General features: G+C 50.3%; 1 protein-coding gene across 1 annotated transcript in view; it reads right to left on the bottom strand.

The window, feature by feature from the left end:
* The window catches only part of Ube2ql1 (ubiquitin conjugating enzyme E2 Q family like 1), a 39,056-nt gene extending 19,234 nt beyond the window's left edge, over positions 1–19,822 (bottom strand). Inside the window, exon 1 of the mRNA XM_028873679.2 lies at positions 18,563–19,822. Coding sequence (XP_028729512.1) covers positions 18,563–19,357 — 795 coding nt within the window. The 5' untranslated portion in view covers positions 19,358–19,822. The remainder of the gene's footprint in view (positions 1–18,562) is intronic.
* Positions 19,823–20,252: the final 430 nt, after the last annotated feature.

The following is a 20,252-nucleotide window of genomic DNA, read 5'->3' as shown; positions in this document are numbered from 1 at the left end:
GTCTGGGGTCTCACTCAGAGTTGTTCAGTGTTTGCCTCAACCAGACTGTTAAAACTACCAATTCTGAATTGTTCTCCGATGTGACTATAACCAGGTGAGAAAAATCCTATCATTCAAAGAAGAAAAATCAGAGAGGAGTAGAGAGATCTTCAAACATGACTATATTTCACACTGAAACATTCTGCCTGGCTCAGGACAGGGAGCAATTCATTCACTTCTCCAGTGTCCATCTGCTGATTTCCAGGCAGACAGCAAAACAACACTTCAAAGGCTACCAGTCACAAACAAAACCCCACAGAGCCAATTCGCATCCACAAAAACACCCTGACTGGTAAAACGTGATGCTGAGAGAAGAGCAGAAACTTCAGATTGCATGCTCACGATGCTGGGAGTTGAGGCTGCTCTGTCCTTGCTGTCAACCGCAGAATGTCCTTGCATGGAGTGTGGCTTTGTTGCTAAAAATGTCCACTTTCCGACACCGCAATTACCAGGCACTCAGCACCCTCCAGCTTTCTCTAATGATTCATAATCTCGCTGTTCCCCAAGGGCACCTGCGCTGCTTCATTTGGTGACATCCACTGAGTGTCCTCGAGGTGCAAGGTCTGGGCTTGTCCAAGGAGTCCCACAATCCTGCCAGTCTTCCCCGCCCCCAGGGGGGATATTTTCACGGATTTCTCCACATTTGACGAATGAGAATGGAACCCAAACACAGATGGCTGAGCAACAGTGCTTTCACAGACATATTGCAATGACTTGTGGGTATCACGCAGACGTGTTGTGTTAAGGGCTTGTTTTCTCCTGGGAGCGGGGACACATGGCTTGGCTATTCAAGGAAGCTGCAAGGGGATGCTCTGGGGATGTAAGGAAAGCGCTCACTTAACCGAGCCTGGAAGGAGAGAAGGGAGGAGGCTTGGGGCAATGAGGTAGCCTGGGTGGATGAGTGGAACACAGCAGGAAGCTTTGACTTCAGGATGTTGAAATCGGATTGTGACCTATTCATACGCACTTAGCAACAAGCCAAACACTGCCCATCACAGGTCACTGGGTCCTAAAGAAGGCTGGAGGTAGACGCTCGCTTGCTCTGATTTTTTGAAGGAGGAAACAGGAAGGTGAAGATTCACTAAGACCTAACACCAAGCCAGCTGTGTGTGTTGTCTGAAACTGGGTCTCCGGAAACATTATCCAGGTAGGCAAGCCAAAAAGGGCGTGCTGGCATGGAGCCTGTCCTAATGTGGCGCAGAGATCCCTAGGGAGCAGAAGGTGCTAACCAAACTTGAGAAACACAGGAACCTGGCACAAGTGACATGATGACACCCTCCCCTCCTGACTTCCTGATATGAAATTACAGTGTTTACTCTTACAGAGAGACACCAGCTCATGATTGCCAGACACTCCCCTCAGTTCTGAAATTTGGAAAGTCTACAAAATAAAAACTGGTAGTTACATTTAAGAAGTGTCCCGATTCTTGTGAGGAGGCTTCAAAGGTCCTACATAAGGGTGATATTCGTTATCCCTCCAAGCTCTAGCTTCTCTCTGGGCAGCAGGACATTGGCCCTTAAGAGTCCTGAATGCTCATCTCTGAAGGGTTAGAACACCTGGAGGGAAAAAGATCTGCCCCCTGAGTCAGAGTGGATCCATTCTCAAAAAGGCCATTACTGTGTTTGGCTTTGCATTGGGGTTCCCTGGGACAGTTGCGGTATAAACAGTAAAGTCTCTAGGCCAAGGGGGCCTCTCCTGCCATGCCTTCCAGAGTCCAGTCTTCTGCTGCCAGCTTTTGGCAGCTCAGACCCAGGAGTTGTCCTCTTGGTGACTGCCATGTGTTGTCCAATCCCTTCTCTAGCTGGCCAAGGAGTGAGCGAGTACCCTCCATCACGTCAGCGAAGCAGTCACTGCTGATGAGGCCTTGGAACATTAAACAGACAAGCGAGGAACACCCAGGAGGTGTCCATGGTAGGCTGAAGGAAGTGACATGTATTGCTTCTCAGTTCTCTTCTGTCTAGAGACAGCATCTCATCACCTTGTATTTGGAATTTTGTCCAAGGAGGGATTTATCATTCACATGCAAAACTCAATATGGCGCAAAGTAAGAATCTTCATAGAGTAAGGAGATGGTGCTAAACCCGTCTCAGCTTGCATGAATCCCTGGGCTCTTGGTTTGCATGTGACCTTGCTCACACTAGGCCTGCTTTTTCTAATTTTTCTTAGTGTGAGACTTATGGCATTTGCTTTTAAAAGCCCTAAGAATATTCTAGAATGAAACTCTGCTATAAAATCCTATCACACATCTGCACCACTGTACTACGAACCAGAAGAAGTGTGTGTGTGTGTGTGTGTGTGTGTGTCACCTGTCACATGCCCTCCCACCACGTCTGTTCTGAGCACACATTATGAACTCCTATATCTACTCACGTGACTCATTTCCTTCCTGTACTTTCTGCTCCCCAAACTCATAATCCTCCCCTACATACATGCCATGTTTAAGATGTGGTGTGCAAAAGTTAGGTATAAAGGATTTACTCACTCGATTCAAAGTAAAACCTTCTTGAATATTCTGCAATGTTTTCTAAAACATTATTCATGTCTGAATGTCGTGACTTATTGATTCAAAAGAACAGCAGGAGACAGAAAAATAAAAGAAACCGAAGGGAGGTGAAGAAAAATAGGAGTGGATACAAAATTAAGACTGTACCAATTTTCATTAACATTGTGTAGAAAGAATGGCATGCAGAGAAAAGATCAAATGCAAACATTGCCCGACGTACAGACATACGCTTCTGGGGACAAGATGGTTTATGTGTCTTCTTTGTACCCTTCCACCGGCTTGGCTTTCAGGGCCAGTTGATTCCAGTGTGTTATTTTTTTTTTTTTTTTTGAGACCCCATTTGGACAAAACAGTCTTTCACAGTATATTTCATAGCTGGAAATGTCAGTCATGTCCCTGCAGCAGCGACTTTAACATTTCCCTTAGCATTGCTGGGAATCCTAACTTTATGATGAAGTATGGGCATTCCCATCAGATTCAGATCCATGGTCCCACAACTGTGGAGGGACTTGTTCTGCCCTGGGTGCAGCCGAGTGAGGGTTGGGTGGTCTTGTAATTCCTGAATCCTCTGATGGGCTCACTTATTCAGTCTGCAGGCTGGGCAGACGTTTTTCTAATTAGAGGTCTGTCTGTCTTGGACCCTTGGCAAATTCTATATGAAGATGTTCCAACAAGAGACCATATGGAGGGGAAAAGATGCCCTTGAGATTTATGCTTATAGAAAGGAGAGTGAGCCAGTGTTCCTGGTGATCATTCAGAGTCTGGTATATCATGGTTCATTCGTGTTACCCTTAGGAGCCCATGAAATCTGTGAACTTGTCTTGCTTCACAAGACTGCCGGCTCTTTGTTTCTTCTACCAAAACCCCATCCATAAACTGTCAGATGCTCTGTTTATTCTAAAGCTGAATACAAATCAGAGGCTTGGTCTTCAGCACCTCATTTATAGACCCCAGCACCTGGGGTCAAGCCCGACTCCTTTCCCGACACCTCTGAGGATGGCTTGTTAGGCATCTTTCATGCAATTCCTCCCACATTTGGGCTAGCATGGCAGCAGGCAGGTATGGGGCTGGAGCAACAGCGGAGACCTTTGTATCTTACCCCCAAGTTGGAGGGCGGGCACACACACACACACACACACACACACACACACACACACAGAGAGAGAGAGAGAGAGAGAGAGAGAGAGAGAGAGAGAGAGAGAGAGAGAGAGAATCTACAAACTAAGGACCAAACATTCAAATATATGAGCCTATGGGGGCCATTCTCATTCAAACCGCTACAGCAATAAGCAGTTCATTCTGAAAGCTTTGCATTTCTTCTGATCACGGAGATGGCAAGGGCCATTCAACAGTCCTGAGAAGGTCACTTCACAGCCACCCTTGCTTATGGCCATCAAGCCACTGGCTCCCACCAGGGACACAGAACACCATCACTGACTAAAAGCTACTGCAGAACCTGCTGGGTTTGCCCTTCCAACCAACTGTGGATCCCTAGGACTGGAGAGGGCTCTGGCTGATTTTCAGGGACATTGGATGATGCTGGGAAAGCCCAGGATGATGATGCTAAGACTTGAGCATGTTCTCATAGCTGCAGACATGAGTGGGGGCAAAGCTGGAAATGGAAGACTCTCAAGATTTCATGTAGGATAGGATGACTGAAAGCTCTCAGGTGAGATTAGATTCAGTGAAAGAGATACTAAACACAATAAACGTGAAAAATCAACACAAAGAGCGGTCTGAGCTGCTGGGCAGAACTCTTTCTATTCGCTGACCATGATGCTCAGAACCATGTCATGCCTACATCAGTAGTTATGGCAACACACCCAGTCCCCAGATTGGTTAAGTTATCACTGTAGACTCCACTATGGAAGAATGAAATCCTTCCCTAGAGCTAGTCTGGAGGTCAGCAAACCCCAGCCATCCTTCTGTCTCTGCAGCCTGCCCTTTCTCCTTCCCCTGTCCACTGACACTTCAGCACGAGTGTCCATGCCTGGCTTTTGACTTGGGTACTTGAACTTGAATTCAGGTTTGTGCTTGTTCAATGAAGCCCTCTCAGTCATGAGACCATCTCCATAGAACGGGATTCTTAGGAGACCAGAGTTGAGCAGAGTTAGATAGCTGAAAACTCCCAACTTCCAATAAAAAGCAAAGTTTAGTTACTACAGTACAAGGGACAGAAGCTGGGCTATATCTAGAGCACCGCCTGCCTCAGCTGCCGGGCTTGGGTAGGTCACTGTCAGAAGTCAGTGTCTGATGATGTGAAATGCTTTGATGAGGGGTGAGATGAAACCCACAAAGGCCATGGCCAGGGCTCATCCTGAGAGAAAACAAAAGGGGGTTACCTTGTGCTTCTTCGGATTGAGTTGGGGCTTAGTGCTGGAAATTTGAGGCAACTGTATGTCAGTGTGGGCAGGAGACACGAATACAACAGCAGATCACTCTGCACAGTGGGATTTCCTGCAAACTCATGGCTGGACACCATGGTGGCTATAATTTTATTGTATTTTAGAAAGTTCCAGTCCTTCAAAGAAGGGTCGCCTACTCATCAGGTCCTCTCTAGGAATCACCGTGTTCATCATTTCCCCAGTGTGGGGTTCCCCTGTGTGGTGGGGTGAGTGCTTTTCATCTTTAGGGGAGGCACCGTAAGCCCTCAAGTGTGGTCAGGAGGAACAATGAGATTGGAACCTGAGTCTACCTCCAGATCCAGGATTTTATCTCAACCCCACCCAACAGTAACAAGGCAGAACCAAGACATGTAGGGTTGTAACCCTCTTTCCCAAAGGTTCTTCTATGAGCTGTAGAGTAAGCTTTAAGAGCATTCCCAAGACTGCCATCACCTCAAAGCAGATGCCACCTGAGGCTTTTCACCTGCCCTAAGTGCTCCCAGGGGCTGTGACTCTGAATGGGAAAGTCTCTTTCTCTTCACTGACTTGCTGTGAACTAAATCACAATAACAACACCATGACTTTGCCATGAGTAGTAATCCCTGCACTTGTCAGGCTGAGGCAGGAAGATTGCCATGAGCTTCATGTCAGCCTAGGTTGATATGTGTAGTGAGTTCCAGGCTAGCTTGGGCTGAGAGTGAGACCCTGACCCAAACAATAGAAGAAACAAAAAAGGAATTCCACATTTGAAAACAGTCACGTCATAGCTGCCCACATTTGTAAACATCGCAGAGGCTCATGGCTGTCGGTTGCAGGGACTTCTGTCTGTGCTCTTGGTCCTCATAGTGTGTTAGCAGAGTGTCATTTAACCTGATAGCCAAGCTCATCATATTACAAATGTAGTAACTGTAGCCAACCATGACAGTTTTCTAATGCATTTTATTTTGTGCTTCTAAAGGCATTATTCTGTGGAGGTGACCTTGCAGGGCCACATGCTTGGGGGAGAGGCTCCAGGAATCTCTATTTCTCCTTGCCTGATCCTCAGGAACAACCATAAGACCTCCATCACTCCTGTTAATAAAAAGGCAGATGCCAGGATCCTTTTAAAACAAAATTACTAATAAAATCATCACCCTAATCCAATTCAGTAGAGTTCAAGCTCACTTTTTATTGGGTTAGTCTTATTTATGAATTAAGATAATGTCCTTAAAGTTTTATGTAATTTTATGGGTTGATACAGAAAAAAAAAGTTCTTATCCGAGTTCTCTCAGATTGTCATGCTTTATAACACCCATCATAGAGTCAGTCAAAGGACACTGAGCACAGAGCTGGGTCCAAGGAACCCTTAGTGTCCTGCTTGCCTGCCTGTATGTACAATGCAGGTGCTGTCCCTGGAGAACAGAGCCGTGCTACTGTAGGTGAGAAACTCCTTTTTGCCCTCTCTCTTCCCCAGGCCAACCTAGAAGGAGGGGAAGAAAGACAAAAAGAAGGGGTGGCCGACACTCACTCCATGACAAGTCCTCAGACACTGCAGGCATGACCTCAGGAAGAGCTTCCGACCATGAGAGGCTGAGAAGATCGAGGAGCTGGATTCACCCTTGCCTTGCAACCCTGAGTACCTGATTGGAGCCTTGGCCCCCAGCAAGAGACAGGCAGTACCCTGGGCCTCATTTGCCAGACACTCTAGCCTGTTTGGTGACTCTTTGGTGTGTTCCAGGTGGTGAAGAGAGACTGATTTTGTTTTGTTTTGTTTTGTTTGAACAGTGGAGGATGAAACCTGAGATTGGTCCTCTGTCTCTCCTCCTGTTAGGAGATGGGGTGTGCCTTAATGTCTAATGCATGCCCCCCACAAAACAAAAACAAAAAAACAACAATAACAAAACGATTCATATACTATCCTGCATATCTTCCAAAGAAGGGGAAATAGAATATAAGTGTTATGAAGAGATATTCTGATGACTCTTTTTTTTTTTTTTTTTTTTTTTTTTTGGTTTTTCGAGACAGGGTTTCTCAGCGCAGCTTTGCGCCTTTCCTGGAACTCACTTGGTAGCCCAGGCTGGCCTCAAACTCACAGAGATCCGCCTGCCTCTGCCTCCCGAGTGCTGGGATTAAAGGCATGCGCCACCACCGCCCGGCTTCTGATGACTCTTAAAAAGCAATGTCTTATAGTCTTGTAATGCCCAGCCACCTACAATTCATTACATTTGTAACAAACTCCATTCTTGGTAGGTTTCTCCTATAGTATCTCTATGTCCCCTGGCCAGGAAGGCACATTGTATCTGCTGTGCCATTAACCTCCAAGGGTCCCTGCACAAATGGATGCTGGCAGCAATCGGTATGGTTTTGATACGATCACATCCAAACCCCAGCTAACTTTTCCTGTGAAGTCACATCGCCCTGCTCCTGACTCTCAGGAGTCACAGTGGCCGTGGGAAGCGTGGCCGTGGGAAGCGTGGCCGTGGGAAGCTTGGCCGTGGGAAGTGTGGCAGCACAGTTTTAACAGCCGTGTCCCCACCAGGTCCAAACACCACCCCCCAAAGCTGTTATTTACCACTGCCAGGATAAAGGAAAATCTGTAACTCCATATTCCGAATTTTGGAGAAGTCTGATTTTCAAGATTAAAAACAGAAAATACCCTTAATGGCATTTATCTGGAGATTTTCTCTGCAATTCCTGATGGGCGGAGCACATTTTAACTTGAGGTGTGATCTTATCAATATAGAGATAGCATTTCCTTATTTCCCTCATCAAAAACTCTAACAATTTTTCGGGGGTGAGGGGAAATGCTTGCCAAATATTGTGACGGGGAATTGGTATTTATTTTACAGAAATTATATTTAAAGTAGTAATTTCTTCAATCTTACTGATTTTGCCAATGTGATAATTATCTTTAAAAAGCACTTCATTCTTGAGTTATTTTCAGAATCTTTAAAATTCCTTTCTCTTTTGTATAGAGAAGAAATAAAATGGTGATAATTATCTTTCTCTTACAGTTTCAAAGAACTAAAGCATGCTTATGGTTCTCACAATGGACTCAACAAGCTTCTGTGGAGTTTGGGCTTTGCTGATACTTCAGAGCCATGGCCTAAATTTGATGGACACACGGACCCTCCCCTGGTTCAGTCCTGAGAGGTGTGGAGGCCATCATGCCATCCACAGTCACCCATGGTGAACAGGTGGGCATTGTATGGCCCTTGGGTGGTGGCCGCTCACTAGGTAGATGCTGGAATGGATGGTTCTGGTCCTGGAGCATCTGACGGTGCCTCAGCCCAGTCCCTCTCTCTCTCTCTTCGCTTCTGGCACATGAGTCCTCCCCGAACGTGCTCTGTTTCCTCCTCTGTGAAGTGAGAATCGAAACAGTACCACCTCACAGGCTGCTGCCAGGATTTCATGAAATGATCCGTGGAAGCGTGTGCAAGCAGCTGGCTCACAGGAAGGGGGGGCAATTAGAGGGACCCCACTCTCCCCGGGGTAATTGTGCAGGCGTTAGGCATTGTCAGAGCACCGTTAAACACCCTCAAAACACTGTTATGTGGATGAGAAGTCTTTACTGTAAGCACTCCTAATATTTATCCTTTAAATCGACTAAACTGTGGGGACAGTTTCACTCCCCGACTGACAGCTGTGAGGCACTTATCTTGTGCCCCAGATGCAGATGCCTGAAGCCAAGGATTATCAGCCAAGCAGCCAGCTGGACTGTCCTCATACCAGCACTGGCTGCTTTGAACACTCCACGATGCCTTGAGGAAGCTGCACAGCAGTCACAGCTGCTTGCTGCCAAAGACGGCTTCCAAACAGCTTGCACCAGACCTCTTGTTACCGCAAGCCGTGGGGAGCTCTAGATGAGCCTGCCCGTCCATGTTTGCTTAGGTGAGAGGGGAAGTGTTTCCCCTGTGGCCCAGCAGGAGGCTGGTCGCTGGTACAAACGGTCACTGATTTGCATGAGAGACCACAGTGACTGGTGTAAAGTCATCTTTCATTTGCATCCGGGACAGTGATCATCGGCAGATGCCCTTACTGAATTCCCTTTCTAGCTATGCGTGCAGGCAGCTTCCTCATTCTTGGAGTCAGGGAGGAGCCTCCTGTGCCATGCTCAGGTGTTGCAACGTCTAGACAAGGAAAGGCATTTATCAGCAGCCTCCCCTGGCCTACATTTGGTCTTTATGGTCACTCCAGTGGGCTGAGCTGGTAAACCGGAAGAAAGGAAGGGGCAGCAGTGCTGGCCACAGCAGTGGTGGTCGTGAGAAAACAGCTGACACATCTGAGTGATTTTTCTGGGGGCGGGAATATGGGGGGCAGAAAGAGCAGAGGCCTTCGGAGAGGTGAAGATGAGACTTGGCTTCTGGAAGAATTCCGTAAAGCTGTCCAAGGACCAAAGGTCTCAGGCACCTGAGGACTTTGAGCTGCAGTACTAGTCACTGTCAAGGACTGAGCGTCCCGACACCCTAGATCTGGGAGCTGTGACACTTGTCACCAGAACACCGAGGGCCCCAGCCTCTGACACCAGGAAGCTCCCTCAGCTGCTGCTTGCCACTGTCTGCTGCTAGAGGCTGGGGCTCATGATGCCTGCTGTCCCAGGAACCTGGGAGTTAAAGCAGGAAAGTCTCTAATTTGAGAGGTGAGAGCCACTAAGTCTCTGGGTTCTAAAGCTTGGAGCAATAGACCCTCAGCTCTCAGGGATTGGGGCTGGAAGCCTCTGGACCCTCAGGATTGCCAATGCTGAGTTTCTTTTTGCCTACCCACAATCCTCCTTCACTGACAGCAGAAACACCTGATGCATATTCGCATTCTTAGGTTATACTGCAGAAAGGGAAGTGAAGAGTGTGGGGCATCTGCTCAAACAGATGGACACCGTGAAGAGGAAACAAAAATACGATTGTCAACCCACAGCACCTAGTGGGACACGCAGGACAGGAGTGTTTTGCCATCGGTGCAGATGGGTTCAGAGGAGGAAGCCACTGCTGTAACTGGAGGAGCCGGGGCATGTTGGCAGAGTTCTGAAGGATGGACAGGGCTCTTTCCAGTGATTAAGGCCAGAAGGCATTCCAGCAGGAAGGGCTGGTGGGACCCCAGTGGGGGCCATGGAGAATGAAAGATTGCCACTGTGGTGAGCAGTACTGGCGGACTATGGCTGTGTTCTAGAAGGTTCATAATGCATAGTCTGAACAAAAGAGGCCTGCATTTTCAGACGCCATGCAAGTGGTGGGGGAGGGTGGAAACTATAGGCGATTGGAGGCTGGGAGAGCACATGAGGATCCCTCCTCTGTGACTGTGTCTTCTGAACACAGCGGCCTTGCTGCTTGGGGGGAAGGGCACACCTCACTAGCTCCTTCCCTGTCCTCACAGCCACACCCATCCTCACTTGCCAGCCTTTCCTTCTGGATGGTCCCAAATCTGCTTCCCTAGTCTGGTATCCTTGGTGGCCCTGCTCACAGGATTTCCTCTGAGTCTCATGGGGTTAGCAAGCCACGAGGAGGGCCTAGGACAGTGCACAGAGTAGAGAAAAGATGTCACAGGAATGTCAAGACTGATGTCACTACAAATCATGATAGACCCTCAGCAAGTGGATGCTGACTGATGTGGTGGGAAGGAGGAAATAGTTAATCGATGAAACCTTAGCCCACTCACCAGGGGGCAATGAGGGAACAGCAGGTCATCTGAGCCGCTGCACCCACTTGCAGGAAGCATGGCCCCTGCTGGAAGTACTGCTGCTGCTGCAGTGAGTTCTTGGTTGGTTGTTGGAAGCATCCATCTTTCTGTCTTTTAGCAACAAAACACACCGGAAGAACAGGCAAGCTCCCCGGTCAAGGCTTGGCTTCCTTAAGCTGGATGCTATCTTTGAAAACGTCACTTAGAGCAACTGGAGACTCTTCACATCCAAGTCCCTGGTACACATCCAGGCCCTGGTCCATTGCCAGGGCTGTGGACATTCTATGAATATGCATGTCCTCAAAAAAAAAATTACAAAAAAAAAAAAAAAAAGCAAACACTGCCACAAATGGGCTGTGCACTATTCTGACTGATGGTTGGCTCTTGGAGGCAGGTCCTCCACAGGCTTCTTCAGTCATGGAACCTAGAAGCCCCAGGTCTCCGTGTGCTCATTCCTGAGACTGCTCTAACTAATGGGTTTATGCACAGATGGTGTCCTCCTCCCTGGCCCCAGCTCTGCCCAGCTGGACCTGGGGATGCTGAGTGGACTGACCTGAGCCACTGTCTCTCTCCAGTCTTCTCCTCCTTGGGCTGTGTAAATGGTCGGAGGGAAGGAAAGACTTGCTTTCACAGTGGCCACAGAGAGGCTTTTACCTTCGGCCTCTGCCAGGGTCTGAAGCTAGACCATGACGTCAGGCTCTGAGGGCTGGGCCTTAGCACTGGGAGAGTTAAATCATCAGGTACATAATGTATCCCTACATGTGAGACCCACTGGCAGAGAGCAAAGGACAGCCATGTGATTACCTCCCCTCTCTTTCCTTATTAACCAAGCAGCAAAATCCACAATGGGGATAGTTGAAATGTGGCACAGAGGACGCGTATAAGTGGCTCATTTATTCTATTATTTATTACTGTTATCATTATTAATTACTTTGTTATTTTCACATGAGCACCACTATGGCTGGCTCCTTATCTGTCCCCAACATGGTTGGGGTTCTAGGGTGGCTGTTCTCCCTCTAAACGTGGATCCAGAAGAATCATTCCTGGGTATGAAGAAGAGACGAAGAGGAGACGCTGGAGTCTTCGGGCTGTGCTACTGTCAGAATTTCAGCTTACCCCATCGGTTAAATCACAAAGGTGAGCAAGCACACGCGGGCATCCTGCTCTAGTGAACTCCGACTTCCTGGACTCGCAAGGCGGGAGAGTCGGTAGCTCCTATTATTAACTGTGCTAGGTACTGGGGGTGGGAGCTCTCGACGGAGCACTGGGGTTGGTGTGGGGCTATTTTTAGGATGCAGAGTCCTGTCTGTGTCCTCCTGCCTGCCCTACTTGATAGGAGAACAAGTAGCTATTTTTTTCTCCAAATAGTCAGGCGTATCGATACTTCTAGCTGCAGAGTCATCATCATTGGTAATTATCTCTGCCCCTTCCATGCAGCATAGGACAAAATGACTCACAAGAATAAGAACCCTTGTCTCTTGGGGGTGAATCAGACATACAAGCTACCCCAACCCTAGCTGACACTATTTGGGGTGTAGGCTCCCTGGCTTCCCTTGGAGTGCACTGGCATTTCTTGGCTTGGCACTGCAGGGAAGATTCACCATCCTGTGCCTTCCCAGCATAGCTTCTCTCATGTTTTACAAGCCAGTGGCAGGCTCTTTGGAACCGATATGTTGAACTAGTTAATAAATCTCTATTTGAGTTGGTTATGGGTATGTCTCCCTCATCCCAGTATAAATGTTGAGCTTACAACCCTCAGAACCTGGGAACATGACCTTATCTACAGATAGGGTCTTTTAGAGGTTACCAGGTTAAGATGAGGTCCTCAAGACAGGCCCAAACCACTAGGACTACATCACCATAAGAAGCCAGACAGAGGCACACATGGAGGAAGAATGATGTGAAGGGGACCAAGGGGAAAGATGCCATCTACAAGCCAAGGACAGAGGCCTCAGGAGAAGCGGGCTCTATCTATGGCACCTTGATTTTTGATGTCTAGCTTTCAGAGCTGTGGGAGAATGGAGGTCTGTCATGGGAGTCAGCAGGTCACGGGTCCTCCAGGAGACAGCTCTTGCAAACGAACAAAGCTCTGGACACACAATGTCTGTTACAGCAGGCTAGAAGAGGCACAGGTCTGAGGAGCTCAGTGGCCGATGGCCCGTGTCAGTCTTCATGACGGTGTGTATTCGTGCAGTCACAAATGAACGCTGTTGCTTGGTCGGCTGCTCTGGAGCGAGATCTAAGGAAGGGAGGTCTGAAGAAGGGCCTTACTTCCGACTGTGTGTGCACCTGAACCTATACTCTCTGCCACAGGGCCACATGTCCAACCTGAAGGCCACGGCCACACATGTTCCAGGACAGCTGTCACTTGATTGATGGTGCCATTCTTGAGTGTGAGTATTGCAGATAACAGCATGGTATTACAATGTCAAAAGGTTGGACAGAATGGAAACTCACAACTGGTCAAAAGGTAGAGAGTAAGTAACTGTCGAGGGCTCAGCTATGAATGGGATGTCTGTGTCCCCCTTTCCTACCAACAAGGAAGGAGGTCCCCACCCTCAGAGACCATCAAAGAGGGTCTCTCTCTCTCTCTTTCTCTCTCTCTCTCTGTGTGTGTGTGTCTGTGTCTGTGTCTGAGTGTCTGTGTGAAGAGCCAGAGGTCAGGGAAGACTGGATCAAAGCAGTGTCTTTTCAACATGACAGGGCTCCTGATCTCATAAGCTTGCAACAGCTTTGGTTGTCTTTGCAAGACCTGTATCATATCTGGCCAGTAAACAGTCCAGCAACGGGGCTGGGGGTGGGTGTTTCGTGAGCTCCCACATCTAGCTGAGAAGCTATTGGCTGCTGATGGCTTCTGCAGGAGGGAGAGTCTCTGGTAAGTCATCCCGGCACCACTGATGGGCTCACGTCCCTGAGTATGAGTGACATAAATTAGACAGCAGGTTACACCAAGTTGGGAGAGATGGGAGTGTGGTGATATTTTGTGTATGATTTAACAAATGAAGCTTGCTGAAAGACCAGGGAAACAGAGTAGCCAGACACTAGAAAGACTTCTTACCTCTACGGAATCCTCAGCCTGAAAGACTGAGCTCCTTTCTCCTCCTGCCTTATACTCCTTTCTCTGCCCAGCCATATCACTTCCTGTCTCAACTTTCCTAGTGTTGGGATTAAAGGCATGTGTGCCTCCTGAGTACTGAGAGCAAAGGCATGAGATCCCAAGTGCTGGGATTAAAGGTGTGTGCCACCACTGCCTGGCCTCTATGGCTAACTAGTGGCTGGCTTTGTCCTCTGATCTTCAGGCAAGCTTTATTTGTTAGAGCATACACAAAATATCACCACAGGGTGTGGATCTGGAAGGAGTCAGGGAGAGAAGTGAGGGGTGAATGTGATCCAAATACATTGTGTGCATGTATAAAATTCTCAAAAAGTTAATAAAATGTCACATATATTTTTAAGAAGGTTGCACAGGCGTAGGTGGCTGCAGACTGCAAGCTCTGAAGTGACTCCTGGGCTGTACCACCTTCCTGGACTACAGTTGAGTCCGCTGGGATGCACAGCCCTCACTCTGGCGTCACTCAGACAAGCGGTGATTCCTGCTGAGTTCCCTCATCAATAAAATCTTAGAAATGTGGCACTCTCTCAGTTGCTGACCAGCTTTTGTCCAGACACTAAGACTCAAGGATGGTTTGGTCCGGAGGACCTGAGAACATTTTGCAGGGAGCTGGCTACCACTGCTTCTCTGTGGGTGACAGCGATGACCAGGTAGGTGGCAATTAATGGATGGCCACCTGGAGGCAGCAAAGGTACCCGGGTGGCCAAGCATGAATTGCTGCCCTTTCTCACACCTTTGACTCAGGAGTCTGGCCTCTCATGAGACGTTATGACGAGAGTGGTGAGTTAAGTCATCCTGACTTTCAAGGAGCTGTGGTTTCCACACCTGTATGGTAGTCATGGGAAGAATCCACCCCGGGGAAAGTTTGGTGGCTGCTGTGCTCAGCTTGGCCAGACTGTGGCATTGAAAACAGGAAACGTTAGCTGCTGCTGTCACTGCCGTTTGTGATGCAGATACTCAGTTCTGAAGGGACAGGAGAAGGGAGAGGAACTGCCATTCAGGGGCCATCTGGTTCTCTGACGACATAGCTAATTAATTAAGATGGGGACACTCAGGAGGTGTGCAAGCGTCTGAAGAGAACCCCGAGTTAGGGCATAATCAAGTGCCTGTTATCTGCAGCAGTGGGAGGGCTGTCTGGCACTCACGCAGCCTTCAAATGTGCCCTTGGAGACAGACGCTCCCGAGCTGGGAGGCACTCTGTGACCAGGCTCTCCTCTTCTGTCTTGCACCCAGACGGCCTAGGCTTGCAGGTTCTGTTCTCAGCGATCTCAGAACATGGAGTTTCACTGCTTGTGGCGCCTGCTAGTGTGAGCTCTATGCTGGCATCGCAGCTTCCTTCAGCTTCAGGACAAAACTCTGAAAGCTTTTCAATGCCAACGCCATCACAGTGGAGCGACGCACTGTGTTCGTAGGGCTCTGTGCGTGACCGAAGGCAAATGCTACGCTAAAAGCTTTTATCATTTGCACTGGATTGTTTCAAAGGCCCAGAAATTGTTCACCCAACTGTAGAACTACACATTACCCAAAACCTCTCTTGGTGAGTGTGAAAGGTCACACCTGTCATCCCAACATTTGGAAGGTTGATAAAAGAGTTCCAGTATCATCTTAAAAAAAAAGAATGTTCCTATTTAGCATCCCTTGATTTAGCCATAAACAGGTAAGATGATTATGTCTCTTTATACACAGAATATAGCACCTAAGAGACAAATGTATCCGTTTAATTCAGAACAATCCACAATGCAATGTGAAAGCCACTTTGGAAACACAAGACACACATTCAGCCCAGGCAACGTCTCACGAAGTTCCTGAATTCTTCACACAGAGGACAAACCTGAGCTTTCGACTTTGTGAACAGCACTATTAACCAGATACTTTTGAATGTTACGCGTTAAACACTTAAAGCTGTCTTGAGGTTTCTCTGAAGACCCTGGAAGGGTGTTTCCTCAATTCAGAAGTTTAAGTGAGTGTTTTCCTCTATGAAAAAGACAAACAAGGTCTTTCTAACTGAAGCATAAAAAAAAAAAAAAAAACCAAAAAAAAAAAAAAAAAAAACCCCAAACCAAAACAACAACAACAAAAAGCCTAAAAGAGGAATGCAAACAGACAGGGACCACCACTAGAGTGTAATAGCGCCTTAAATGATTATAGGTGAGTAGTAGTCCTGCTTCCTTTGAATAGCTTATCAGGTGCTTGGATGGGTTCAAAGTACATGACCTCTAACTATGGAGATAGTTTGGTAGCGAGCACACGTGCAGTGAACAGCCCTGGTCATGGATCTGCAAAGGGATGAAGGCACCGCAGCCCTTAGGTTACCAGAGATGCTGCCGCCGCCCTGCCGTACCCAGGCCCTTGAAACTTTAATGACTGCCCATCTCTTCAACTCTTTCATTGCATTTGAATATTTCATGTGTGCCACGTATCACCCTCTTTTGGAAAACTGTATGTTGAAACCAGGGGATAGGAAATACAGAGGAAGCAAACGGCTGTTTAAAAAAGTACCAAGTCTTGACCATCATTTAAAAAGTGCCATGTCTCATCAGATGATCCAATGCAACCTGCTAGGTGAAAGGAACAGGGTCTAATTGCTTATCAAATTAGGGAAGGACGTGCTGTTAACTCTGTTTTCCATGAGTAATGCGCTCAGCTGCAGTGACTCTCAGTTTCTTTTATAAGGAAATGGAACACAAACACCAAGACTTGGACGGAGAAGGACACCAAGGGAGCTGTTGTTCCCAGCACTAAGAGAATCGTCAAACTATTCATCAAGACATTTCTGTTTCCCAGTCCCACTTCCTCATTCAAAATCATTATTTTCTCAAATCTCAGAATGCAGGCTGGGGCCTTAAATCCCTCCTAAGTCCATAATGCCACAGATTTGAGTCTATGGGGCAAATGACATTCCTCTTCTCTGACCCTCCAAATCATCTTCCTCAAGAAGAAGTGATTGAGAAGCAAATGACCATGGCATTTCTGAGGACCATCTTCCCAGTGAATTCCTGTAAGCCTCACTGGGAAACAGAGCTAGCTCCCCGCCCTCCCCCCCCCCCCCCCCCCCCCCCCCCCCCCCCCCCCCCCCAGTGGCATGCACTCAATCACATGCACGCTGTGTTCCGGCCAGTGTCTCACTATGAAGGAAACTGGTGGTCAAAGCCTTGGCCTACTCTGTTACAGCCTTGCTCTGGAGCCCTTGTGCCCAGTCTACTCCTACCGGAAATGGGACTCCAGGAAAAGGCAGACTGGTAGGGTGGCTCAGGATGCAGTGACCTTTTTGCTGGCATTGGATGCCTTTTTTTTCTTCTTCTTTTAAATCCCAGGCATCCAGCCTTGAGGGAAATGGGCAGAACAAGCTCCATTTGATTCGTGTGTTTGGTTAGTGTGTGTACCTGCAGTGAAAGGGGCGGTCACAGGCACTGGGGAGAAATGATCATTCCTGATGAGCTGGCTGTGCAAAGACCACGTGGAGGCTATTGGGGGGTCTTTTAAAGAAAAGAAGAATTCTCTGTAAATAGTGAAGATGTCCCTGTCAGATAGAAATGTGCTTTGACAAAACAATGTTGGGAATGCCCACCGTAGATTTGAGTGTGACCAAGAACAGAGAACAGGAGAAAACAAACCACCATGGTCCCTCTCTGCAGTTGGGTGGGAGGCTTTGTACCTTAGAAAATGCATTGGTGCCCTGTAAGTTTGGGGGCTGTGTCTCTGTAAAGTAGCCCTGTGGTGCCATAGGTGAGAAGGCTCAGGTGACCTGCTTAGCATTCCTTTCTGTGCTTGGTGAATCTTTAGTGTTGAAACCCATGGGGGCGGGGGCGGGGTGGGGTAGGGGTGGGCACAGGTAAAGAAAGAGAAGAAACAGAGTCTGAAAGAGACCAAGGCCCAGCCTGTACTCCAGAGGCGTTCTCCAAGGGGCAAGTACCAGGCTGAGATGGTCAGGGCAGCTTTCCCTGAATGGAGTCCCAGCCTGCTAACACTAGGAAAGACTCAATCACTCTTCTGCCTGGAGAGAGCCTTCCAGAGGGACCTTTGCCTTTACAAGGGTGGCTGCTGGGAGGGAGGAGAAGGGGAGAGAGCTTCACAGCAGGCAGCTGGCCTGGTCTGTACAGAGTCCACCTGGGAGGTTTGAAGAAACCTGTGTGTGTGTGTGTGTGTGTGTGTGTGTGTGTGTGTGTGTGTTTATGCACGTGTGTGCGAGTGTGGGTATATGTGTGCTTTTATGTATGTGCGTGTATATGTGTGCTTGTTTGTGTGTGTGTGTGTGTGCGCGCGCGCGCGCGTGCGTGCCCCCTCCCGCGCGTGGGCGCGCGCGCGCATGTGCCTGTGTATGATGTGCTGGGCTGGATAGTTACATTCTAAGCTTCAGGAAAAGTTCGTACCTTCGTGGTAATCATGCTGACCAGAGACCAGTTAAACAGGCAGTGGAGAGGAGGGGAAACTGAGAAGGGCAGGAGAGTATGGGAAACTCACAGTGGAAAACGGGAAAAGGGATTTGTGGGAAAGGAAGGAGGAGGGAAGAAAGACCATCCCCGGGGAAAGAGGAAGAGAGAGTGAAGTGTAGCCTGCAGCGAAGAAGTAGAGAAAAGCAGGGAGGATCTTGGAGCAAGACCGTGAGCAGAAAGCAGAAAGCAAGGGAACCGACAAGCCAGAGAGCCAGCGGTTCTAGTAGGACCAGCGCTGGAAACCAGAGGGCTGCGACGCAGAAACAGAAGGGAAGAAATCCCTTAGGGAAAAGAAGCAGAGGCCGCCGGACGAAGTGTCCCCAGGCAAGGAGCTGATCAGAGCTCACTTGCCCCTACAGGGGTTAGACATCACTTCCTATCTCTGGCCTACCCTCGAACCCCCACCCACTCCAACCCCCGGCCCCTGGCTCCACAGCCTTACCTGGCCCTTGACCAGGCTGGCAGCGAACTGGCGCATGACAGCCTCCACGGTGTAGGCGCTGGACCAGCCGCGCGGCGTGAGCAGCTCCATGCAGATGGCGCCGCCGTCCAGCACGTAGCCGTTCTCCAGTCGTGGGCTGAGCACCCGCATGAAGGGCGGCGAGAAGGGGAAGTTATCGGGGAAGGTGAGGTTGAGCAGGATGAACTCCGTGTTGGTCTCCTTCATGTCCTGCCACAGCACCGAGTCCTTGTCCACCTGGTGCAGCTTCACGTTCCAGTCGAAGAGGCTCTCGTTCACCAGCTCCACCGAGATGAAGCGGTCGCTGAGGCGCGCGATGTCCTGCAGCTCCTTCATGAGCCGCCGGCTGCGCACCTGTGTGCAGTGCTGCTGGCGAGCCGCGGGCACCAGGCTACCGCCCGCCGCCGCCGCGGCCACCGCGGGGCCCGCCCCGCCCTGGCGCCCGCCGCCCGCTCCCGGGGCCCCCGGCGCCCGCCGCCCCCGCCGCCCCGCGGCCGGCTGCGGCTGCTTGTCGCGGGCGGCCAGCTCCGCCGCGCGCTTGCTCTTGCCCTTGCCGGGCCCGGGGCTAGCGTCGCCCGCGCCCCCGGGGTGCTGCTGCTGCTGCTGCTGCTGTTGCTGTTGCTGCTTGTGGCCGCCGCTCTTGCCGCCGCCTTTGCCGCGCAGCGACGCGCTCTGTTGGCCGCCGCCTCCGCCACGGTGGTTGTGGTGGTGCTTAGGGTCCTCCGTGTCCCGGTTGTGCAGGCGAATGAGCCCGATTTTACGGAGCAGCGTGGCCATCTTAGGCTCGGTTCTGGCGAGGGTCTCTCCGGGGCTCCTGATCCCGGAGCCGGATAGCTGGGAGGCGCGGGGCTTGGGGCGGCGGCAGGCGACCGCTCAGCGGGGCGCGGCGAGGGCCACCCCAGGAGTCGGTGGCCGTGGCGTAGCGGAGCTGGTAGCACCGGCGCTCGCTGGCCGCTGTGTCGCCGCTGTCATATGACGGGTCTGCTCCGGCGAGGGCTCCTGGCCGCCCGGGGAGGGGAGGCGTGGAGACGCGGCGCCGCTGATGTCCCCGGCCGGTCCCAGGGCGCAGTCCCCGGACCCCGGTGTCCGTGGTCCTTTGTGCGCGGCCGCAGACCGCCTGGCCCGGAGTCCGAGAGCAGCACCAGGGTGCGCAGAGCGCCCCGCGGCACCCCGGAGGCAGCGAGGCGGCCGCGGAGTCGCGCCGTGCGTTTGCCGGGCCGTGCGGCGCTGGCGGCTACCGCGGGGCCCGGGCACTGGCGCTCTCGTCGCCGCCGCCGCCGCTGCGGCTGCTGACATTGCAGAGGCGGCTGCTCCGTCTGAGCCGAGCGCGGCGCGGAGGGGGCGGCACTGCCGGCCGGGAGGGGGGGGCGCGGGGCGGAGCCGCGGGCTTGACTGCGCCGTGCCACCCCCGCCGCCGGGTTCCTGCGGCGACACACGCGCGGCCGCTGGGGGGAGACAGCGGTGCGCGCTCGCACCGTTAGCTCTGGGCTGCGTGCGAGCTGAGGAGAGCCTGAGAAGGGTTGGCCTGAGCGCGCTAATAGGGTCTGAGAATCACTCTATTCTTCTGTCCCCAATTCTGGATGCTGTGTCTGGAGTCCCGGTCTCATATTCCATTCATCCTCCTTAGGACAACATACAGGGGAAAGGTGGAAATCTACCTCTTATTTAATCC

Source organism: Peromyscus leucopus, chromosome 19 (genome assembly GCF_004664715.2).
Source record: "Peromyscus leucopus breed LL Stock chromosome 19, UCI_PerLeu_2.1, whole genome shotgun sequence".
In the NCBI taxonomy this organism is placed as follows: domain Eukaryota; kingdom Metazoa; phylum Chordata; class Mammalia; order Rodentia; family Cricetidae; genus Peromyscus; species Peromyscus leucopus.
Note: the sequence above shows the minus strand (reverse complement) of the source record. Positions and strands in the feature narration are given on the sequence as shown.